Source organism: Aquila chrysaetos, chromosome 4 (assembly GCF_900496995.4).
Source record: "Aquila chrysaetos chrysaetos chromosome 4, bAquChr1.4, whole genome shotgun sequence".
In the NCBI taxonomy this organism is placed as follows: Eukaryota; Metazoa; Chordata; class Aves; order Accipitriformes; family Accipitridae; genus Aquila; species Aquila chrysaetos.
Genome location: NC_044007.1, coordinates 73,307,178 through 73,332,895, shown reverse-complemented (window position 1 = coordinate 73,332,895; position 25,718 = coordinate 73,307,178). Strand labels below are relative to the sequence as shown.

General features: G+C 37.9%; 1 protein-coding gene across 1 annotated transcript in view; it reads left to right on the top strand.

Moving 5' to 3' along the window:
- Positions 1-22,699, top strand: part of RPRD1A (regulation of nuclear pre-mRNA domain containing 1A) — a 46,748-nt gene extending 24,049 nt beyond the window's left edge. The window contains exon 7 of the mRNA XM_030010860.2: positions 18,007-22,699. Coding sequence (XP_029866720.1) covers positions 18,007-18,156 — 150 coding nt within the window. The 3' untranslated portion in view covers positions 18,157-22,699. The remainder of the gene's footprint in view (positions 1-18,006) is intronic.
- Positions 22,700-25,718: the final 3,019 nt, after the last annotated feature.

The window sequence follows — 25,718 nt, the reverse complement described above, 5'->3', positions numbered from 1 at the left end:
TTAAAAAGAGCCCAAAGAATAGTAGGCCACTTCATGGAGCAGTAGGCCAAGAGGCCCAGCTGAGACAAGATGAAAACCGTTAGGGAAAATAATGCTTCTCTTAGCTGGGCTGTTGCTGGAAAATCCAGTTCTTGAAAAACTGTTTATCTTTCTGTTAAAGCATGCAGGTGAAATGCAGAGTTTTGAATATTTCCTTTCAGCTAGTATCAGCTGTAGTTTAGTTAATACTGGCCTGAATCTGAAAATTAATCTCCAAGAATAACGATAGCTGTTCTCCCTGGAGAAGCCAGTCTGGAAGGCTTACCTCCATCCTGAAACACACACCATGTGTGTACTCTGAATCAAAATGCTGAGAGGGGAATGGGAGGAAGAGAACTGCAGGGCTTTCACAGGATGCAGGAGCTGCCTGGTAGGAGTGTTTATTCTTGCCTTGATTGGAATTGCAAGCTGAGATTTATGATCATGTATATATTTACACACACAGAGTTTTGGGTTTTTTTCCTAGCACCTTATTTCAAAATATGTTGTCTTTGAAGCTGCATTATTTTCTTCATAACTAGATTTCCCTGATTGAGTGGGGTATGGTACAGGTGTCTGCAGGGGGGGAGAACAACTTGGAAGCTATGAATGGTTGAGGACAATGTGAAAACACCAGCTCTAATTATTGACTGTCTCTGGCAGCTGTATGCATTAGTTATTCTGGGGGGTGTAATGGAACAGTAAGAGAGCAATTGGGAGAGCTATTTCAGCAGCAGTGAGGAAACAATGTATTCCATATCTGTTGTGCTTGCTGAGAATTAGTTTCTTAGCTGGGGAGAAATGGAAGTTCTTTGTCACAGCAGTGCTCACCATTGACCTGATAAGGGTGTAATGTGGTCCTTACACTTGCCTTAAAATTTTAATTATAGACCAAAGGAATGGCCAGAGTACATTTACTTCTGCTTTCAGGCTGATACGGTTGTGATGTTTTTCAGTTCTGCCAGAAGTAAGAGTACTGGATTAGTCTACTTTGGAGTTGTTGCTGAAGTTTTTCTACTGCCAAAATCTGGAATGCTGTGGATTAAAAATGGTGGAAATTGGGAGAAACAGAATGCAGGGAGACAGCACGGGATGATGTGTAAATCCTGTAAACGAACTCCATGATGTTTCATTCTAGTAATATAGTATGAAGATGTATCTCTGAGATAAAAAGTGCATTAAGTTGACTTGATTACAGAGGGCAAACCATTTTTCTAACACTTCTCAGCTACTGCTGGCAGTGATTGGCGGAAGAGGAGGGAGTAAATTGCTCTTACAGAAGGCTTTGTGCTGGTCTGATTTCCTAGGAGACTTGACTGCTGCAGTCATGCTTCCAGTTATCAATTATCCTTTCATTTGACAGGGATACAATCTTAATAATTCAGTTCCTTAAAAGTTTGCTAAAATTAGGTTTGTAAATAAGTGGATAGAAGAGAGGCCCAAAGGAATGCTTCAGTAGCTCTTCTCCCCTCAATCTGTTATCTAGTCAGTCTGTGTAGCATGGAACCAGCCATAACCTCTGCTGCCCTTTGCCACAACAATAGTTGGGCAATGTAGAAGACATCGAGGGATATTGGGATGGGGAGGAGGGAGTTGGAGGGGGCACACTGGGTGGGAGTTACTGTGGGATGGAGAATTAGGCTAACTGGGATGGAGTTAGGACATTTAGCTGCTTCTTGACAAGAATCAAATAGCATCATCGTTCACTGAACATCCTTTTACCACTGTGCTGCCTGACCTTGAATAAGTGGTACTATTGAGGGTGTAAAATACTTGCATGTGGTAATAGGATTGAAACAGTATTTCTCTGAAAGTATTACTCTGAAGAGCCAGTGTTTTGAGCTGCTCTCTCCAACATCACTAGCTGCTTTATTTTCTTGCCTGATTCACTCACTACTAGGTTAAATTCTTGTTTGTTTTTCACAAAAGCACCTTTCTGTTTAATTTTCTTCATCTGTGAAATTGACCTCACAGCAGGTTCTAAATTCTCAGTGGTTTGGTAATTTAGAAATATATTATGAATTCAAATTGATTAAAAAAACCCTTTTGCACAGTTATTAAATAAAGTACCCTGCTCCATCAAGGAAATGAAGAAAAATCTGCTGTCATAACTTTTTCAAATTGAAGAAGAGCTTCAGTATTTGAAATAGGATGTTACATATTTAAATGGGAATATTGGGAACACTTTGTTGTCTAAGCATCAAAAAGGAGTTTTAGTTACTTGCTTTTCCACACTTTTACACTACCAGATTTAGAAAAAAACACTTTTTTAAGTGAATGAGAATGGTATTTTTGAAGGGCATAGGCAGGAGAGGAATGTACTGTCATTTTTTAGGCAGAAAGTTTAGTGAACATAAGGGACAAATAGGTTTTACATTTTTGTTAGTGGACAAAATAAGGACTTAGAGGAGAGAAATTACTGTTAACAGCGTTATCTGGCCCCAGCATTACCTCCCTGAATCAGACTGGTTTCTCGGTGCGGGAGATCAGTTCTCTCTCCATAGCTGGGTTTGTTTGCCATAGCATACATATCATTTGTAAGTGGGGGTGAGGGAGGAAGCTGAGTAGGAAGAATGCCACATGCTTTTTAAAATAATTGTAGAAGTTACAGTAGATGTTCACCAGAGGGCTGGAATATTAATCAGTATTTTGTCATTTAGCGCAAGTCCTGAAGTATTTGATGCTATTCTGCAAGTCTTTGATTTAAGCGTAGGCCAGTGTTAACTAATAGATAGAAATCACTGTAAAATTAAGCCTTTGATCTTCCTGCAAGTTAAATGTTTCTCTCTGTGTTTTGGGGTTGTTTTTTGTTTGGGTTCCCCCGCCCCTCCTCCCCTTGCATCCAAACCAGACTTTTGTATGCTGCTCCATCTTTGAGGCCCTGTAAATCAGATGTGGACATTCAGTTCTGCAGTCAGCATGTGCAACGGTTTTAAAGCTCTGCTGCATGCAGAGTTGGGGGGTAGGAAATGTGTAGTGGCTGCTCTGTTAGTTATTACATTGCAAGAGGGGGAGAGTCAAGTTTTGGAAGACACGGCATTGAAAGTTGGAGATAAGCCTTTTGAGATTTGAGTTCCACCATTCAAAAGATTTTTGTTTTGAAGTCATTTCTGAAAATAGCATGTTAATGACTTGTCAAAAATAGCAATAAAACAATGTGAAGAAGCAAGATTTACATCTGGCTGTGGTCCTAGAGGTCAAGTAGGTAATTACTTTGCTCTAGTTCCTCAAATGTTAGGTTCTCATTACCCCTTTCCATTCCTAATTATGTATTTCTTTTCATCCTTTGATTCTCTTCAGTTCATAGCATTCAGATAAGGTTCATTTTACTCCAGCCCAAATACTCATTCATCAGACAGCAAAGGAGGTAGAGGGACAACATTGTTTGTTCCAGAGTTGTGCCTGTAAACAGGTTCTTAGATTTTTTGTGGAGTGCTGAGCTCCTTGCAGCTTCTTTAAAAACAAGTCTCAGATCTGTCCTGATCTCAATAAATGTGAGCCCTTTCATCGTGAAGACAGTAGAAGGCAGAAGACTGAGCAGATGGTATATTTCCCCCAAGTGTTACACTTGGCGATGTTTCAAACACACAAAGTTTTAACGTAATTTATTTCTAGGTTGCTAGTAACTACCAGAGTAGGAGGAATAATTCTGCAAGGGGAGTAGATAGGAAATCAGTTGTTTTCCTGTGTCACATCCTAATCCACTATTTGTAATCTGACCCATTGTTTTATTTCTTCTTTTCTGCACTATCACTTACTCTTTCTCCTCAAACCATGGTCACTAAGAACGCACTGAGAACGTTGTGTTCGTATAGAATCTCCCTCGACCTCGTCTTTGCTATCCTACACATCAAGACTCAACAGTGACGCTGAAGCTGAATCTGGTGCTATTCATTGCCTAAGACTTCAGCATATCAAAGTGAAACCTGCTTAAATTCTAGATGTATTCTAGAAACATCATAAAATCTCCCATTTTAAGTTACGTGTTTTCTGATGGAGGTAATTGACATCCGTCAGCCATAGGGAACCGTGGTCAAAAGGTGGTGGCTTTTTTTATAAGGTCAGTATATTTGATAGATGAAGTGAGCGAGCTGTGCCATCATCATACCAGATTTATCCCAGATACTGATAATCATTTGGCATCCAGAAAAATCAGGCATTGAGTTAAACTGATACTTGATGGGTAGCTTCCAGTCATATCTTTTCAGTCTTTCACTCATCTGTGATTCTGTAATAACCAATGTAAGTGATGGATACTGCATCGGTGTCAGTAAATCATGTTTTCCTCTTTCCCCATTTTCTGCCTTCTGCCCTGGGAAATCTTTTTGTTGTTGGTGGTGGTGATTTTTGTAGCTGCTGTTGTTTTTTAAACCAGTGGTACTTTAAACAACCTTTAGTTTTAAACAATTTAGATGTAGAAGCTGTACCACTGCAATTAGTATTGCGTACACTGACTGTTTAGCAAAACAATTTAGCATGCCATCTTGAAAGCTGGGCATTTCTTGTGCTTGCCATCACAGGTCATGTAGTGAATTGAGGGCCATTCCCATCATTGAGCATAGGATGATATTAGATGCAACCTCTGTAGAGAGAATTAAATTCTGTCTATGCGTATATGTATTAATTTGCTCTTTTGGCCATAACACAATGACTGTGCTTAGCTACGGCATTATCTGAAGATATGGAATGGAAAGTCCCTATTTATAATATTCTTATCTGTGGAAGAAATCAGGTGTTCTTGCTCAGCAATGTTATCTCAAAGCCTTTTTATCCTAAGGCTGAAAGGTTGTGGAATAAAGCAGAAACAGTGATGCAGGTACAAACCCAAAACAGAAAGTACAGTCACTATGTGCTGGTTTGGTTCTGGGGAATCTGCATGAACTTTTTCAGACATGTTCCTCTCAAGAACTAATAATTCCTGGTTTTCTGGATTTCTTCTTGTGTAATAGTGCTGTCTTAGAACACAGATAGCAGCAAGAAATGTAACATGACTAGGCTATCCTCCAGAAAGTAGTCTTTAAACCACTACTCCTTTGGTTTCCTGGCTAGCTTCTCACCTGTAATTTATATGGATTGTCAATGTGTTCTCTTGCTGCAATGCCTGTAGGTGAAAGTCATCCTAATACCACTGAAAATGTAATGGGCTTTCTTCTGCAGCCGTTTTGTACCCGTGTTCTCAGCATTTCTAGAAAGAAGCACCCTGAAACTTCTTTTTTTTTAACCTCGTGGCTGATTACTGTCTTCTGCCTTATGCAGAGAGAAGAAACCAGGCCAGTTTTGTGGAACACCGAGATCTTCCTTTATTCCCAACCCACACTCCACTAGACCTGTTACAGCTAGTGCTAATCCTTAAGTCCTAGACGGGTGCTGCTTTATTATTGGGCTAATCAGTGTTGCTAAGATTGGACTCCAAAGGATCATGCAACTGCTTTCAAGCCAGGTAGTTGAAAATTGTTGATGTATATGCAAAATATAAAATAATTATTAGCAGGTTTTGTTTTTTTTTTTTTCCCAAATCTTAAGGTTCAAGATGGAGAAACTTCCTGTCACTGTGCTGACCAGGAGCACCTCATTTATTCTATTCGTGTCCTCTGCGCTGTGTGTGTGCATGTACTACTTGGCAAATATCCTAGCCCCAAATCCTTGAAGCCATGCTGGATAACAGCCACTGTAGTCAGTGGAAAATTAATGTTCTTTTCATGCAACATGATCAGAAGAATTGTATACACTTAGTAGCAGCTGTAGGCTTTAACTTTATGCTTCTGTTAAACAGCAATAATTCTTGGGCTTCTGAGGGTCATTCCATATGTGGGCTGTAGAATAATCTTGATCACTTGAACTTCAGTTTTAGAGTTGCTTGTAAGTCTTCATTGTCTTCTGGTGTCTGAATAGCTCACATCTCCAAAAAGCAAGAGAGTTTACAGAAGCTACTCTTAAAAATACCAAAAGTAATAAAGACTGTGTTGTATAATCTAGGTTTTAGCTATCTTCAGTTATAAAATGCTGAGCACAAACTCCAGATTTGCATTGATAAAGGCTTAGCATTTAAATATGTATTTGTTAATTTAAGAAATCATAATTGTATTATGTAATTTATGATTTAGAGCAATTTTATTTTCTGCATGTGAGCCAGCGCCCAAGTTTCAGTAGGAGAAAGTTGCTGGAAAATACTGAATTTCATTAGAGCTGCAATAAAAACAAAGCTGTCAGTGAAAAATGTAAACGCACAGACGAACTGTTGTGAGGGAGAGCAGGCAGGCTTTCCGTGCCTTAGTGGGAGGGGGAGATACTGTACAACTCTGACAACTCTGCAAGGTCCAAACTTGCATTAAAGCAATTTCTGCAAGAGATACGTTCTACACAGCCCGCAAAATGTTTAATGGCAGAAACGCTTTCTCTTATGCTGCTGCATACAGACTAACTTGTTAAAGCACATTGCCCACTTTTGCATTGCACACGTGTTTTTAACAACACTTTTTCTTCCAATATTTGAGTACCTAGCATACTTTTTTGCTACATCACACACCTTTTGCCATGTTGCACAATGAACTTTCTCCTCCGAAGTTCAGTTGATCTGGCAATGTAGTGAAATACGCCCTACGTAGTTGCAGATTTCAACCTACATATGAATGACTGTTGGGAGGGTTTTTGTTGCTTTTACTTGGCCCCATTGTCTTGACTCTTCTTGATGACGTAGCTGCGAGCAAGTCGCTTTCCCTGAACCATGGCAAAAGCATGGTTTTGTGGTTTGTTCTTTTTAGCTGTGAAAGGGGGGGGACAGTTGTGCTCTCCGTGCCATCAGCAGTTACTTGCCCTCTCTCAGCCGAGGCTCCTCTTGCTGTGTTGTTGCAGCATCAAGGACCTGCTAGAGCTGGCTAGGAGTCACTGGGGGACTCGTTTGGGCTGCTAAGCCCCTTCAGCTTGCAGTGCCTGGCTAGCTTGATTTTTTTCACTCGCAGGTGGGTCTGCAGGTTGCCAGTAGAGAAATTACCTTTTTGTAAGGCGAGACCTTTAAAAAAGAAAAAATTAAAAAAAATCTGAGTGCATAGTGACTTTTACGGTCACTCTTTAAGACAGTATCTTAAGTTTGGGTGCAAGTCTATATTTTATTATAAGTCATGGTTTAATCAGCCCTGTATCTCATAGCAGGCTGGAAGCATACACCCAGAGGGCATTTATGTTGTTCTTCATAAACACTTACTCTACTCCGCAACTGATTATGTCCAGCAGACCAGAAATCTAAAACATGTCCTGGCAGGCTGGTTTTGCTGTGCCAGCCAGTCAATCCAGCTCTTGCCTGAAGTTCAGCTGCAGGTTCAGACCTGCTGCTTTTGTTTCCGTTGATGTAAGTCCCAGTCATCAGATGCTAGGTGTAGTTTATTTTTATTTTTTCTTTCAAACTTCATGTTTATGAGAGATCTGGAAGCACGAGTTTATGGACAGACCAGTCTTAAGTTTACTGAACAAGTAGGGAAGAGATGGATAATTATTCTAAAAAAAATTCTTAAGTTGTCCTACAAGCCACGTATATTCAATTTGTATTCAATTCAATTTGCCACAATGGTAAGCCCTTTTCTGCAGCAAGAGTACAGTCTCCATTGCTACTTCACGTCTTGTTTTCACAGGGAATTTGGTGCAGCTCACCAGTGAAATGAGACAGATGTAATTATTTTGTAATTTGGACATCAAATCTGATAAAACCCACGTACTTGTCTGCTTTCCTGAGGTACTGTAAGGAAAAACAACAATTTAAAAGATTTTAGGTTCTTATTTTAGTGTGTACAAAGGGCAGTAGAGCCTGAGTTTTTCTCTGGAACCTTTGATACAAATTTAAAACAGCATCAAATTTGTGAGAGTGGATTTTTTATGAATAAGGGAGAAATTTGGAGTGTCTGTCATACGAAAAAAAACCCAGGGTGATGTACCCAGTGAAAATGTACCGAAGTGACTTGCATACTGACGTGCAAGAAGCACATGGCAAAACAGAGAATTTGAGTGATTTACTACTTTGTATAATTCCATTTTTTTCAACACTGTGGACACCCAAATAACTAGTGTGGGAAATACAGCAAAGGAACTGATGAAGAAGAGTAACTGTGTTTAGATAGTTTATTTCTGCCTACTGGATAGTCAAAAATCTCAGTCATTAGAATCTTTATCAGGAGTGAAATGCTGTACTTTGCAAACAATGATTCTTCCCTGTGTTTCCCTTGATTCCAAAATTATGCATTTATTAAAAATTGGATGAAAATTGAAAGAATGAAAGAATTTTTTACATTATTTGCATTTTTCCTCTGTAACACATCTACTGAATTACTTGTGATTTCATTTGTAAATACCTTAGTAATAAATTACTTTAACATTTAACTTACTATGTTCTCCTGATGACTTGATCTTCCAAGGTCACTTCATCCACAGCTGGATAGAAATACAGACCTACAAAACAGAAAACCCCACAGGTACTCTAGAGCTTCTATAAAAACCAGAATAATAATTTTAAAGGCCTTTTTATGAAACACAGGTGGCTTGAATGGATGAAAGATGCTTTAAAAAGCTAAGACATTTTAGAAATGATTGCTAACCTCTGATACATGTTTTCTTTTATCAGTAGATCACAGAAGGATGTGCATTAGTGGGGTTATTGCAAGGTGTAGGCTTTTGGGAGGAAAATAGTTCATAATGGGAAAGAAAACTTCAGGGAAAACAGTGTAAATGGCTTTCCATGTTCTTTTTAATGCTCTTGGTCTGCTTTTTCTCTAGACTTTTTCTTCTCTGGTTGCTCATAATTTCTGCTCTGACAACCTCTTTTTACCCCCTTTTATTATAAAATAAAACTAGCTATTTGAGCAATTCAGAATAGGGTAAATAATGTAAAAAATGGGCAGCTGTGCCAAATTTGCTGCCTGAAGTTGGTTGTTTTCTAAGAGACATTTACATTGTGAATTTTTCTTGTAATTGTTCTGTTCTCTCTATTGGTATGGTTTACCTTATGCAAAACTTTCTCATCATAGTATTTTAATACTACAGCTTGAAGATACGCACTGTTTTTTAAAAGATGGAACTTGTATCTATGTGCATTGTTAGGAAATTTAAGATTCTGCTCCTTTCTTGTTGGCTGTAGAAGGGGTGTGGTAGGTTGCTTACATCATGCGTGGTAGTTTTCATTGGAGATATTGCTACAGGACCTATGAGGGGCAGTTTCAAGAAGTAGGTCTGAATATCTACTGCTGCTGTGTAATTCTCCCTTTCCAACTTTACCTTTCTTGTGCTCCCATCCCTTCTACTATCTACTTCACACTCCCGAAAGGAGAGGAAAACAAAATTACCATGCAGCATATCAACAGTTTGTCTTACACAGATAATTATTCTCATGAGTCACGTAAACTATAGTTGCAATTCTCAAGTGACGCTGAGCACTTTCAACTACCATTAAAGCAAATCAGGCTTGTGAATGCGTATCTTTGAGCTGTAACTAAATCCTCTTCTTTAGAATCCATGTCTCTAAAATAGATGTTTCAACCTACTTAATGAAATTGTGAGAATGACTTGACAAGTGTAATACAAAACTGTATAGTTGATGAAATTTATTAGTGTATAAACACATTGGATGACCCCCTGGCATTTCTTGGCTTATTTTGAGAACCATTCTTTTAAAATCTCTTTAAGAAATAGCCACATGCTTTTCAGGTAAGACTGTTCTGGAATTGTAAGGTGGTTGTCCTTCACAGCTGTTTCTTCAGGTTGGATAGGAGTAATTTATGAACTGGGAAAATAAAAAATTAAAAAACCAAAAGAACCGAAGAATTAGTTTGAAGAGCTTCTGTAAAATGTCCAAGACCAGTTTTGCACAGATAGACCTGCACTGATCGATTACTTAAATGAACAAGCTCAGCAGCCTAGGCTCATCTGTAGCAGAAAGTTGAGGTCCTCTATCTGTATTTCTTTTATTTATTTCACTTGAAATATAGCTAATACTCAATCTCAGGTCAATAAAACACTTGATTCAAACACTTCTCATTCACTTTCTTTCTTGCTCACAGTTTGAGTGGCTTTACGCTGTAGCTGCAAAAGCTATATATATTAGCCTGCTTTAAGCTCTCTGCTGCTTAGACTGCTACTACGAGGTCTCATGCTTCTACTTTATGTAGATCTGTCTTTGACAAAAGAAAAGGATCTGAAACAGTTGTCTCTTGGCTAGCTATAGATAAATCCCCTACCTAGTGACCTGCAGTGTTACTTTCATTCTCAGATTCACTTTTCATCTTCAAAATAGTTACATGTAGTCTTGGCTTTACAGAATTTTCATACTTTCAGATGTCCTTGTTACATAATGAATATCAAAGTCCACATTTTTGTGGTTCGACACCCACAGCATTAGCTTCAGAAAGATGAATTGCACGTGTGGAATCTGAAGTTGGAACTGAGACTGTTGTAATGACCTGCAGGTGAGGGTTGCGTGAAAGGAGGAATGTGAGTCTGATGTACGCAGTTTTTACCGTTCAGCCGTTAGGTACAGTAAATACTTGAGCCTGAAGACCTTACACAACTCCTCTTAAATGCATTGCCAAAGGTGTGGTTTTTTTCTATAGACCATCAAAATTTTTCATTCATAGATTCCTTCAAAATTGAACCCTGATATCATTTAATTTGGATTTCCTTCATATCATTTGTGAATAGGTGAAACTTTAAGAAGCTATCACTAAGCCTGCAGCCATTTAATTTTTTTTATTATTTTCAAAACTGTTCTGCTTTATCCCTTGTGTGTCCGTATAGAGTATCAACTTGAATTGCTCAGAATTGTTCTGAAGTGCCTGATTGTTTGTCATCAGAAGTTCTCCAGAACTTCATTCTGTCAGCCAAGATTTGAAAATTAAGAATTCAGTGTAATTTAAACATCTCTCGGAAGTGTGTAGCTTTGAGTTTATTATAATGGCTAAATTTTCAACCAGATAAAAATGCTGTATCAGATAATAAAACACAAGGAGACCAAATTTAACCTCAAGCAGGCATCTTTCATTCAAGCTGCTGCTGCTCATATCTGCCATCCTGAAATGCTTTAAATTAAATCATTGTGCCATAGAGATTCTCTAATTAAATCAATGTCTTTAAATAGTAATTTATTTTATAAATTAATATTCATCACTGTGGAACCTTTATGATTGAATGGAGGTAAATATAAACTAAGTAAGCCTAGTAATACTCCTGGTAATTAAGCTTCTAAGTCCCTGTTTTCTTTAACTTTCCCAAACATTGACCAACTTTTTGCCAACACAATCTTAAAGAATAAAGCTATGGACAAGTTTGTAATAAAATAATGTTAAAAGATGACCTTTTCTTTGAGATGACATAATTCATGTTCTTTCTGGAAGTATTATGGAATGGGGAAATCCTTCTTTCTGTCAGGGACATGCATTTTGATATACTAATGAAAATCAACCTGAATTTAATGAAATTACAAGCCTTTGGAAAAGTCTTACTTTTATTAGGCTCATCAGAGGTTTCTTAAAACATTACTAACTTCCATGAAGAGCTTCTCCACCAGAGAGTTTTCCAGCTTGAGCTAAAGAAGATTTCTTCTGCAATGGCAACTGTATACAGTTGTTCTCTAGGCTGACTATGGGCCAGGCACCTGACACGAGAGCAGAGAAATTCTTCCATGGGTGGGTTGTCCGTGCCTTCCATGAGTCTAAGTAATCGGGAGGTGGAAGCTGATGGGTTTGAATGCAAAACTTGGACAAGTTCCCATGGAACTTGGCACCAGAGGCTGCAGAGATTAGGAAGGGATCCAGGACTAGACATTAGAGTAAAGAACGGAATAGGAGATCTGCTGGCTGAGAAGGAAGGGAGTGACCAGCCAGAAAAGAATAACGTCGTGTAGGACTGAAATGGGAGGAACTGGAATTCCTTTGGACTAAGAGAATGGAAGCAAAAACTGGTATGAGGTGATAGAGAGATCTGATGGAGATATTACATAGGCAGAGAACAGGGACAGGCTGAGTATAGGAGTGGGGAGAAATAGCTTGTACTAGAACCAGATGCAGCCGAAACTATAGACAAAATGATAAGTGCAGACCAGGATTGGAGTGAGAGGAATTCAGATATGGAGCCAGAAAGGAAGGAAATGGGAACAGTTAGACAAAAACCAGTTGTGAGTGTGTGTATAGCATGTGAATACAGGCATGACAGGAGGCTGAGAGGCATTGAACAGCCTTGCTGGACAAAGAGGTTGGTTCTAGGAACAGTGTTCAAGGAACGGAGATGGAGTCCAGGAGTCAAGTCTGGGGTGAACAAGATTTGAGACCCAGCTTTAGGCTGGAAGGAGCGGGACAAAGAAATTTTAAGGAAAGGGAAGAGTAGTTTGTGACCACTGTGAAGGACTTCACATTTCTTCAGATGGGAAATATCCTGGTAAAATCCTTTATTCCTGTTTATTACTGCTGCACTCAGGAATTTATGATTTGGAGATCTGCAGTGTATTCCTGTCCTTACCACAGCATAACAGTTAATGGTAGACAAAGTCACTTAATCAAACTTTCCCCAGATGGTCACTAATTTAGTTTGTGGGTTTCAAACTTCTGAGTTCCTGGCTTCCTGTTGCTTCATTTGCAGACAAGCTGAGGAGTCTAGTATTTTAACTTAATGCTTCAACATAAATTTTCTAAATTAAGTTCTTGGTAATTTTAAGTACTAAGAAAAATGGGATACTCGGAGGATGCATTTCATTTTGATTTCTCAGCTCAAAGAAGTTTTCTGAAGAATAAATTGTGTTTTGTAATGGTGAAACATGGTATTAGAAAACCTATGAAAGTATTAGTAAATCTGCGTACAAACTTACGCGTACAGTAAGTAATGCATGGGGCAATGGATAGAACAATAAGAAATAAACAAAGCAGTTACTAGGTAGGTGCTCATTGTTTCAGTGCTATTTATTTTGCTCTAAATGTGGTAAGACCTAATGGAAAACTGATAGATGATAGCATACTTGAAAGTTGAAGCTTTCTTCCAAAAATCTGTTTTCTAGTAAACAGGCAAAATGTGTAATGGAAGATTAGCCAAGTCAGTCCTTTCCTAAGCTTGTCATAACTGTCCTTGATTTTTCAACCGTGTGTGTGTGTGTGAAGCATATAGATGTGTTCAGACTCTGTTCAGGGTCTTAAATGAAAGTTATTTCAGGGTTTTGTTCATCCTTATCACTGTTAAATAGGTTGAGCCTTTAATCATACTGGTGACGAACGCAAGCCATGCCAAATTTTTAAAGGCAGCACAAAATTTAACCCTGCTGATCTGTTTTCCAGAGTCATAGTGAGGCTTATCTGACTCCTTCAAGCCTGGTTGTCAGTCTTGCTTGCAGAAAAATACCCAGACTGGGTGAGGCATTAGATTTTAACAAGGTGGAGTCGCACACACACATACTGTGTTTCTGAACTTCAAAACCTAGATATCAGGGTATCACATGCCATTTGCCTTCATCTGAGCCTTTGACGATTTCTAGTGGTTTCTGTGCTGTTGGACACAGTGCACGAGAAGCCTTTGCTCTGTGACACAGCTCTGACATCTGCACCTGAAATCGGAAGGTTGGAACGGACCTAGAAAGTCAGATACCTCAGTTTTAAATACCATATATATACAGGCCACGGATGCTGAAGGTTACACATGCCCTCAACACCTTAAAAGCCTTTAAGCCTTTTGGGTTTTGTTTTTCTGTATTGAGAGTATTGATTTCCACCTTACCTTTCTTTCTGTAGCCAGTAAGGGTGCAGATTAAATATTTGTGTTTTCTGCAAACCTTTTATTCTTGCTTTGGAATCAGACTTTGTTTCTTTCACTTTGCTATACATTTTCTGCCACGCAGTATTTTGATGCATGCCATAGCCTTAGTGATCACTTGAGGGTTTAAATCATATTAATGTTGTAAAAGGAAAGCATATCCATGAAGTTCCAAGTTGTTTTGGCTGTAGCATCTTTCTGCAGTAATTGCAGAAACTTTATATTTAGATCTATTTCAGCCTATTTGAGTTGGAAGGGAAAGTATTCTATGCAGTAAAGAGTCTGTTTGGCCTGCCCACATTTTTATTATTCATGATGATTGTAGTGTCTAATCAAAAATTATTTGGCTTTTTTGCCTGGTACTTATTTGATAGAGAATTACTATTAATCTGGCTGTGGAATCCATATGTTGTTAGCATTGCTTTCACAAAATATCCATATTCTACACTGTCAAGTAATGGAAACTGTGGTAATCAGTGGGATTCTAATGAGCAAAATAAGTTCTTCTAATTATCTCATAAACCTACTTTTATGACTGGAAGTACAAAAAATTATTGCTTGAAAGTAGTGTTATCTTAGACTGCTGAAGAAATTGAAGAGACTTAATTCTGTACATCAGGTTGCTCATATAGCCCAAGAGTAAAGTTCTCCATAGGTAGCAAGCAATGTGAATTATGCTCACTGTAGCAAAAGAAGACATTGTACTTCTGCCTGGCCTTGACTGTTTGAAGTAAATAGCTTGAATCTTGCCTCATTTACACAGGGGTAATTTGAATTATATCTTAAAATCAACATAATGAAAATGAAATTGAAATTCTCCGTGAGGATTTCTGCAGTTAGAAGTGTCAACAATATGGGTAAATTGATACTCGCTTGTACAGTATACAGCATTTCTAATGGAGCAACAATATCAGAAGTAACGCCAAGATACCCCATTCCCGCTCCTCTGCTTTAATTAAGTCACACTCTCAACGTATACGTTGAGGAAAAAGGTTGTAGGTACATGTGCATGCTTTTATGATAAAATAATAAAAGCTGTACATATAACGAGTATTGTTGATAATGAGTACTTGATACTTGTATTCCAACAGTCCAGGACTACTTGGGTAATGCCAGGACTATATTAGCAGCCTTAAAAATACATAAGCAAACCCTTTCAGAAGTGACTAGTGATTTTAAATAGAATCAAGCTGTGAAAAGCAGCCCATTTGAAAGTACCTCAAAACTGCTAAAACTCCTGTACTTGAAAAACAACCCTCTTTTGAACTTGCTCACCAGTCATGAAAATGGGACATTTCCAGTGATTTCTAGCATGGTTTTGGGAGTGTCATGGAAAACGAGCTGCTCTGGATAAGGTGAATAATATTTCTACTTGTGAGGGAGGATTGTCATGGACATCTAACCTGTAGTCGCAGATCTCACATATGCTTTGGATTACCAAAATTGTATTAAAATTGCATTCTGTAGCTTATACTGCATCAATAATATAATGAGTTATAAAATCTTATGTAATTTTTTATTTAGTTTTGTAATAAAAACCTTGAGCAAACTTTCTCAGAGGTCTCTACTTTCTGAGAAGGCACAAGGAACAAGTTTTGACTCCCTGAGAGCGTGCATTACGCTAAAGGTATTGGCAAGAGGAAGATTATTATATGGGAAACTGAATTTATGAGAACACTTTTCTTAGCGAGAAAAAGGGACCTACTGTCAGTAATATTGATCAAGCTGATATTCACTAGGCAACAAGTCCCAGGCAAAACGCGTATGGAAAATGCTGGATGTCAGAAATGTGATGTTACTATGGAAATGATTTATTATCAGCTGAAGGGAATTTTAATGCAGTCAAGCAACTGACAGTCTAATTTAAGGCACATTTCAGGTTTTGGAGTAAAGTCTTGTGAGAATATAGCTGCTAAGTGTGATCTGTGCGTATTTGCCTAGCTTCTCACTTTGAGCTTATGAAGGGATACTGATTTGCTGCTTCACATTCTTCGTTGACAGAGAATGAACTATCAGGATTCAGCTGATTCAAACATGATTTACAAGAATTAACTGCTGGAATTATTTTATAGTTAATTTCTTTTACTAATCTTGGGCCTTTTGGGTGTTTTGATTCTGCTTACAGTTCTAATCATCCTCTTCAGTACAGCAGTACATCTTTCACAACGGAGGCCAGGTCTCCTAGCATCAAGTTTGCTCAAAGCCCTTGTTGCCCAATGCTTGATCTCCAGCTTGATCTCCGCTTCTGAAAATAGTGATTCTGGTTACCTAGTGTTCTGTATATTGCCAAATTGTTTGTTTTACTAAACAATGAAACCTATCTCTTCCTCTGACATTAAAATCTATTCCCTAAAATAATAGTCAGTAGTGTATCTCTGCAATATGGACTAAAATAGGTAGTGAAAAGGCAAGAAGTATTCTGTTACTGGCTTTTTACATGCTGGCAAAGGACTATGACTCTTGCACAGGATCAGCTCACTGACTTGCGATTTTAAGACTTTTTCGGTCGTCTGTATCATAAAAGGAACGCTGCTTTGCCCTGTGTACTGTCACCAAGTGTTTACAGTTCTGCTGACTAGGCATCTGTAGTATTTTCGGTGTGTTTAGTATCTCATAAGACTCTGAACTGTATGTAATATTTAATTTTAAAATATAAATGTTATCAAGGAATTGATGATCCTAATTCAGGGACATTTTTTTCTCTCTTTCTATGTAAAGATTTAATTTTTTTTTTTTTTTAGCTATGCATTACCGTCTCATTAAGAATTTAAGATTTGTTGTGGTTCTCTTACTGCCCTTGGTAAGAAGGCCACACTGCTGCTAATAGTCGCAAACTTTGGTTTTATGTGTGTTGGACCTTGTCCAATAATCCTGATCGTGCCCCAGGTATTTAATATTTGCACTACTGTATTGGGTTCTACTACCAAAAGGTCTTTTCGTTGGCCTCCCTTTTTACTCCAGCTATTAACAGTATAGAAAAATGTTTGAAATTATGTTTAGACCTTGTGAATAGCATTATTATCTTTTATAGACATTTGCACAGTGTTTTTATACTCGCTAGAACTTTCAAGTGTTTGTATTTGGCACTTTTACAGGATGATGTAGATTTTTTCCCGCACTATTATTTAGAAGTGGTTATAATCATGAGATCTTGGTTATCCATGGGCTGATTATCCAAGTTGTACGTTAACTATTTCTTGTTATTTCCAGTCATTCCCAGGCTGCAGCAAAACCTGCAGCTGCACTAGAAAGCATCTGAATTTGTTGTGTCGGGAATTACAGTATATTTTCATGAAGCTCCACTTTGCCTACTAATGCTTAGTCTCTTCTGCTCTCCAAAGAAATGTGTTTCCAAGTTTTTGAAATGTAAATATTCCTGTAAACTGTACCCTGATCTTCCTACATTTGGGAATAACTGTTTTCATTTTATACAAGCTGGTATTCTTCTCCATTATGTCTCGTATTCTTAATAGGTGAACAGTAACTATATTATAGTGCACTGGTTTACAGTGTTAAATACTTCATCTTGTATAATGTTGTTTCATGTGAAAAGTTCTTCATAATCATTAAATACATGAATTATGAGTGGTTTGACCTGTATTCCAACACAATGTGAAATCCTAAGTCCCCAGTTCTAAAAGTTTCTGAAAACTCAGAGTTCGATCCATAAATGTACTGATGCAATATGGTTTTTATTATAAAAGTTAATACAAAATACTTGTATGATTGGTCGGCTTGGTGGGGCTGATCACCAGGCCTGGTTAGGTGGTATGTGGTTGGTTTTTATTCTTTCATCAGTATGAGCTGAAAGTAACTTCTTTGACATCAGCAAGTTTATCCTGTCGTACTCTGAGTGACAGTAGTGTATGTGTGTCAATTATCCTTAATACAGTTTCTAAGAATAATCCAATTCTACTAGTTGCATGGAGAAACGTGTGTAGTTGTGTTAACTGGGATTGTCTTCCTTGTTTAGCATTTATGTACTTAACGATTCAAAGCAAAATAATCCCACGGCTATGCTTCCAAAGTCTTATGCTGAGAAAATGCTAGACCTGATATCTCTCCCTCCAAAACACCCAGTTCTCTGGGTTCTCATCTGTTAAGGGATGTTTAGTCATCTAACTTGCAGATGGAATACTTTATTTGGAAAACGTCAAGTGCAGTAAGTAGTAGAGATGGTATTAGCGAAAGAGTCTCATGTTGAATTCTTCTGCATTACAGGAGTACAAACGCAAGCTAGCCAGAGTGTCCCAAGTACGGAAAGAACTCAGGTCACGCATCCAGAACCTGCCTGATCTCTCTCGACTTCCCAATGTCACGGGCAGCCACGTACACTTACCGTTTGCAGGAGACATCTACAGCGATGATTGATTACAAGAACATCCTTCCATAACCTCTACTTTTCTGTGAAATGAGGGGTAGGTCAGAATGATTGGTACACTTGTAGTATTATTTTTGTATATTGTTGGAGAGTGTCAGTAAAAAAACTCTAATAATTTATAAAAAATGGTTTAAAAGTTGATTTGTTTACTATTTTATTGGCGAGTGAACATAAGGGTACATTTATAAAAGTGACATCTGTGTCTATTACATTGAAGAATGGATAATTATCTTATCTTTTGTAAAGATTTTAGTTGGGTGCCCTCAAAAAAACATGCTAAGGTTTTTCTTACGTACCCTATATTTAACGTAGATCAACATATAATCAACACATACTTCTAACTCGAGACATTTCAGTTGCTAGTGAGGGAGTGAAATGCGGAAATCACAAGCTTATGTTTGCAAGAAGGTTGATGCAATTTAATGCAAAGTTAAAAGTGATCTTACTGTCCATTACATTTAAATTACCCACTCCCAAAACAAGTCAGGTAGGTTTTTTTGAAGTAAATGTTAGTCACCAATTTTGTATTGGAAAACATAAATCATGTTACACTGAGCAGATCTTTAAATGACTCAAAATATTACAATATTTTAGTATCACTTAAAAGTCAGTGTAAGAAACTATACAATCGACCCATTTAATTATGTTTCAAAATTGTAACCTTCTTTTTACAGCTGCTTAGTTTCTAAATTGAGGGACCATTCATTTGTACTCTAATCCCTTTCTGGAACATCCGTCTCCATCTAAAAAGGTTAATCCCAGAAATGTGAAGCCATTTTACAGCTTTAATTAAATTGAAAGGTCATTCTCTAAACTGTCCCAATTGTTAAATGCCCATTATTAAAGTTCGACAATGCTATGTACCATCCATGCACGCAGCACCACGATGATATAGCCATGCTGTACATCCTCTTCCACTGAGAAACCCTGGAGGCCAGCATGGGCTTCCAGCCCTGCACCTCCACCCGCTCCAGCAAACATTTCTAGATCTTGATTGTCTTTTCTCACAGAACAGGAGGAGACAGTTCAGGCCCGTGTATGAGTCAAACAGTGGAAAATTATTGCCGACTGTCGTTTTTTAAAAAAGTCCTTTGCATGGCACAAATGTGGTACTTGCCTACAGGTAGCTGAATTTGTGAAAAGTCCTCGTTACCATACTATGCGCCAGCTTTTAAGTTCACTTAAAAACTTAAAAGATACAGACAGGCATCTAGCAAATTGCCAGAAAGTTGAGGCTTTTCAGTCAATTGGAATTAGGCACGTAATTGTTGAAAGAGGTATATAAAAAATGCCTACCTGTGCCCTTGGCATTTAGATGACCTTAAAAACCTGAGCTGCAAGTGTTTGAGTTGGATAGATCATCGGAATATTTAATGATTGCATTTTGCTCATGGGTTTGCACTTGTCAGGCATTGTTTTCCATCAGTTAAGTTCCCAGTTTACAAGTTTAATTCTCCTTCTCACATGAAAGCAAATTTTCTTAGAAAAATCTATTCTTCCTTTTCAAAAACCACAACTCAAAATAGTCCTGGAGTGAAACTGTTGAAGATAGTGATCTGTCACTTGTTATTGACTTCTACAGGCCTAATCACTAGAATACTTGTTGGATGTGAATGGAGAATAATCTTTCTCTTTAAAATAGATACACTTGGTTGTAAGCACCTCAGTCCAATTATCTTTTCTCATGGAGGTTGCCATGAATTAGACCTCAGTTAAGTCGGGAAGAAACCCCAAAAGATAAAAATACAAGCTGTTGACATAGCATTTGGTAGCATGCAATGTAGAATACTAATTTCATCAAAAAATCTGACAGATAGGAATGCTGAAACTAGTTCATCAGAGCGCGCTAGCTGTCCAAAGATTTGTAAGTTTCGAGTGGCAGTTTTCCACTCCATAGGAAAAAGGAGCTAACTATAATAAATACAGAGGAGTGTTTCTTTAGTTTAATATGCAAAATTAAATAACACTTATTGGCATCTTTTCGGTGTAGATTCTTGATAAGAAAATGAATGTTCAGGTACAGTTTTAATGTTTTGAATATTTCTGTTCTAGTGCATTAAACTCAGCGCATAAATTCCTATATACATGTATGTGCATTACAGTTGCAGTTAAAGCTCAGTCTTGCTAAAGAATAGCACCAAATTTGTGTTAAATGTTAGAAAAGCTTACTCTATTAAGAATTATAAAACAAATCATAAAACAAGAGGGATAAATAGTGAGTTCACGGTTGAATCCCATCCATGGAAAACTTAATTTGTACCCAGAGGTGGTAATAAGTGCAGTGGCATGGCTTGTTCAGGGTGCATTGAAGGATCTAAGTCTTGGATACTCAAAACCACAGGGAATTAAACTTAAACAGACTTTTGCTACCTTAATTAAAAATAGTTATAATAATAAAGTTGAATGCTGAATTTCCTTGACCTCTCAAGAGTGTTAAAAAAGACATGACACTTTTACTTCACTAGGCTTGTTTTTCCTATTCATAACTCTTAGTGATATTGTTGCTTATCTACAGATAACGTAGAACTGATAAAAGAAGGAGGAAAAAATCTCAACTTCCTGATGTATATAGGTTTTAATTTTGAGAAAGTGCTATTTTCTGGATATATTTTTCTTTATTTTACTGTGAAATTGTTTACTTCAAGGAATATTTCATAGCTGGGGTTTTGGAAATGATCCCTCAACATTTGTTTGGAAAAGAGGACTTGTGGAAGGTAAAGGTCACTCTTATAGCAAGTGTCATATATTAGTGGCTGAACGGTACGTTGTTTGTTATTTATATGGGAAAGGCATCAGATATCAACTAGTTAGAAGATTTATATTGTAACTGTAATAGTATAGCAGGAGATAACATGGTACGATACAAATGCAGCCCTGTAGTATCAAAAAATACCTCCAAATTCTCAGGTTCCAAAGCTTAACGTACGTACTTCGGACATCTCAGGAAGAAAAGAGACTGGGTAGGGAAAGGAAGGGTGCCTAGGAGCTGAAAGGGAGAACACGCCTGGGTGGAAATGAAAAGCAAAACAAATGTCAACTTTTGTCAAAACAGAAATAGCGGTGTGAAACTGGGCAGCACAATGTTTTAGCTGTAGATGGGATTATACAATAGAACTGCTTTGGGGTGTTACCACCCTGGGAAGGAGAATGTGTGGGTGGGTGTACCCTGCCCGTCTCTTCTAGCGTGGTCTGAATCTACTCAAACCAGAACACCGACCCTACAGAAGGCACAATTATAAAATATCTGAACATTTTTCATCTAATAACGAAAGCATGATAATTAGATTATTTGCTTCACTATATTGCACTTTTATTGAGCATTCTCCAAAAAAAGCAACGAGATTCCTGCAGCTCTTTGCCGCATGAGAATGCTTACCTTGGAGGTCACTGGGACTGCTTGTATATTCTACTGTTTGCAGGCTCAAGCTGTGTTTCTGCATAATGTTTTGAAAGATATCAGGAATATTACCACACTTCTGTGGTTTTAAAAATAAATGTGAAGCCCTTAGTTACAAAAATTACCATTCTTAGAAATTCTGTTTCATTACTCCTTTTGAAAATTAAACTACAGCCTGCAGTAACATTAGCTTGTCTGTTTCACTGTTAATGTTTGTATTAATATATTAAAACAAACACCTCAGTTAATCCCTAGCAACACAACCCAAACTACATGCTTATTATGTATTTTATCTGAGTAGTCTTCTGAATGTTGACCTGAGAGCTTTCATTATGATAAAATTACATTCCTGTTTCCCTGAAGTTTAAAAAGATGATGTGTTAGGACTTCCATAGACTAATACTGCTCTCACAAGTCAGTGGGAACTCAGTCTGGTAACTTCGGTGATGACCCAAAATATGTACCTAGGATGCAGTATGTGCAGATGACCATGGAAGACATGGAAATCATACATAGGCTTGGTTGGCCCTCTACAGAAGAGCTGGCTTTCAACCTTTTGAAACGTAAGCAAATAGATTAATAGGTGGGGGGTTTTTTAAGTGGAAAAATTAATGAACTAGAAAACCAGCACGTCTAAAATTTGACGGTTACATTTATAAATATTTAGGGCCAGTTCTGCTCATTACTCATGCATATAATCACAGTGACTATTCCTGCAAGTAAGGAAAGCAGACTCAAATGTAGTGTCTGAAGTGGAATTTTTTTTTTTTAATGAATTACCAATTTTGTCTCAGCTCCTATTTCAGTGTGTCATTTATCTTGATTAAGTAGTAAATCTCTTCCATCTTGTTATTTAGAAATCTAATTCTGATTTCATCTTTACAATATTTAAAGTATCCTACTAAGCATGATGTTTTTGTGGGAATTTGCAAAAGTTCAATAGCACTCGTTACTTGTTTGCAACAGAAATAGACTCATTTGTTAAAAGCTAACAAGAAAAGTTTGAAATGTAAAGATGTTTCATTATTGTGCTTTTCTGACAGAACGTGTAATCCTTGTGTAATTTATGTCCTCAGAATAACACCTGTATGTATGCTCTTTCATATTTAATAGAATAAAACATTGTTGTAAAAACATCTTTGAAATCATTGTTTATTGCTTGCCTACTCAATCTCTTGGTGTGAAATGGCTTTAATGTAAACTGCTCACTATACTTACTTAGGAGTCAACCAAAATCTCATAGTGATGCTGGGGAAATGGTCAATGCTAATTTTGAAGTTTATTACTCTCTGCATTTGTATTTTGTGTGACAATTTTCAGTGAGGAAGCAGTGCATTAAGAAGTTTGAGGTCATAGCTCTAGAACTGTAAATTTCTTAAAAAGAAATACTGTTCACATACCATCTAGTTTGGCTGAAGTTTGTGTTTCTTCAGACGGGGCTGGGTGTGGGGGAACCGGCTGCGATATGCCAGCTTGAGGTTCCGAATTCTCAAAAATGGGAAAATGGCTCAAACTGATGTTTCAAAATAAAACACGCTTTTGTTGAGCTGGTTATACGAAGACACGCTTTGTAACATTTTCAATACATGGTATAATGCTATTACTGTCAGTGATATACATACCATTGCCTAAGTAGAATTTGTATGAGCTGGGAAATAACTCTCACTCTATAATTAAATGCCTGTACGCAGGGCTGTATGCTAACAGAGAACCTTCTTGGTCTTGCTTTACAAAGTCTGGGTGAAATTCTGGCCTCGCTGAACTCAGCGAGGCTGTTTCCTCTCTCTAGAGTCATTCTTCCAACGCAAACCAGTAATGCTGCATGGCAGAGGTTCGGCGCGGAGGCTCAGCAATAGTCTGTTCCAGCCGGCAGTTAACCTCCAGTGTTTCATCGAGTACAGGAATGTAATACATTCTGAAGGGAAGAGTACCTCAGGTGCGTGTAGATGTGTATATAGATATGTGTGTGTATATATTTAGGTGTATACATATATATGCATCTGATGTGTGTATACATGTCTATACCTATATACATCATGGATACAGATATGTATAAACATATATACGTGTGCGTATCTCTCTATATATGGTTTTCAATACATTGATTCTGTGAAAGTCCAGGAACAGAAAAAGACTGTATTAGAGGCTTAGGAATAACATAAAAGCACTTCAGATAGATAGAAAATGCCAACATTATTTCTGCCCAGCATTTTGAAGCACACTTGTAAAACAAGGAATGGCACATACTGTTGGTTGTTTTTTTTTTTTTTTCTTTTTTCCACAGTAAAGTCTGATAGCTTGCACTAGCGATCCCTTACACCACCACACGTGGACATGTCTGACAACTCTGGTAATTACAAAGAAAAAGATGGTGTTTGGAGCACAAGAAGACTACCTTAACAAATAGCACTTTGCAATAGTAAGGGACCTGGAGTGCAGGATACCTGAAGCTCAGTGCCTGCCAACCACGCTACACCTCTTGGAGGTGCGTACTTCTGACTAGCTCTCCTGTGATCCTGTGGGTAGACTGCGTGTACTCAAAGGCCACTTGGTATTGCGTAAAACGCACAGTAAACAGGGACAATTGGGAGCTCTGCTTCAAAAGCATACTCTTGATTTGCTCTAACACACACATTAATGTTGGTGCACCTTAAAACATAGCAGATGCCCATGCTGGTTTCACGTAAGCCTCATCATAAGCAGCACAGCAGTAGAGTACCTAATATGTGTACTTTTATATTAAAAAATTATTGCAAAACTTATTTTTCAAATACTTTTGTATAATGCACATTTTCCATCAACAAGATTGAAGTATTTTTCCAGGGACTGGATCATAAATAAGAGCAACAACAGGTGAATTAATGCCAATTCTACATTGGAAAAGGCGTAACTCCAAGGTCCATACTTTGATCAAAGAATGACAGTTAATTTGATCCTACACGTACCTAAGGAACAAACAGCAGTGAACCTTTCAAATTTATTGTGCAAGTGTACAGCACATATAGATATAAAAAGGTTACATGCCAATCTTTGAGACTGTAAGTAGAATTTGCAACTATTCTCCCCTGCCCCGGATTGCTTTCAAGTCTGCCAACTTACCTGCTGGTCCTATTTCTTAAGTGGTGTTCATTGAGTGTGAATACACTTAAAGGAAACTATTCATTAGAATAAACACAAAAAAAAAAGGAAAATACAGACCTTTAAACCCAAGAATTTAAATGTTTTTAACAGACTGATTCTCTTTTCAGAGGAGAACTCTGAAGCACAATTTGCAGAACCGTCACTGCAGGCTATACACAGGGCAGGCCACGAACTACGTACTGAACAGTGACTTTCTGCTGTCCTTTCTCACCTCTGTGCCAACTTGACAGTGTAAAATCTGACAGCAGAGACCGCTTTAACCTCGACAATTGTCTATTCACATCAAAACACTTCGGTGCAACGAGTTCACTACTATCCAGGGCAAACCTGGTTTTCGAGACTCTGAACTCTTGACACCTGATAAAGCCGAAAGACATTTAAGAAAGAGGTTCTCTCCTTAGTCATTTCTGAATGAGACAAAAGTGACCCATTTTAGTAGCACCAGAGCAACTGGAAAGGAAGCATCCCCTATTCTTTATGACTGTGCCACTCTCGTGGCAGTAACAAATCAGGGTGCCGACAGCACTCTGATAGTGTGGAGCTGTCAGTTGGTATTGAGAGCATCCCACATTAGAGCAGCTTTACAAGGTTCTGCGTTATCCTGAGACCAGTATCGTCCGCAGTTCAAATCACAGAGAACATTCTTAAGAAAAAGAAGAAACTTAATCTGGTGATACACTGTTTTCTCTTTGTATATGAGTGCTGTCTTAAGGAATAAAAAAGTAAGTTATTTTGGAACCTTTGTAAAGGCCGTGTTAAAGTCTGTGCTTAAATTAGGTATCAAAAGACAGCGACACTACAGGACACTACATTACAGCCTTGAACGTAGCGTACCTGCAGAAAGTGCCAGTGAAAGTGTCTTAGTTTTACTGAAACATGCAAAGCAAGGATGAGATCTTTTAAATTCTGTTGTGATGCATTATCTTAAAAACAGTGGGAGAGTGAGATGGAGCAAACTGCAACCTCCCCACCCCCAAACTGCTTTCAGGTCTGCCAACCTATCTGCTGGTCCTG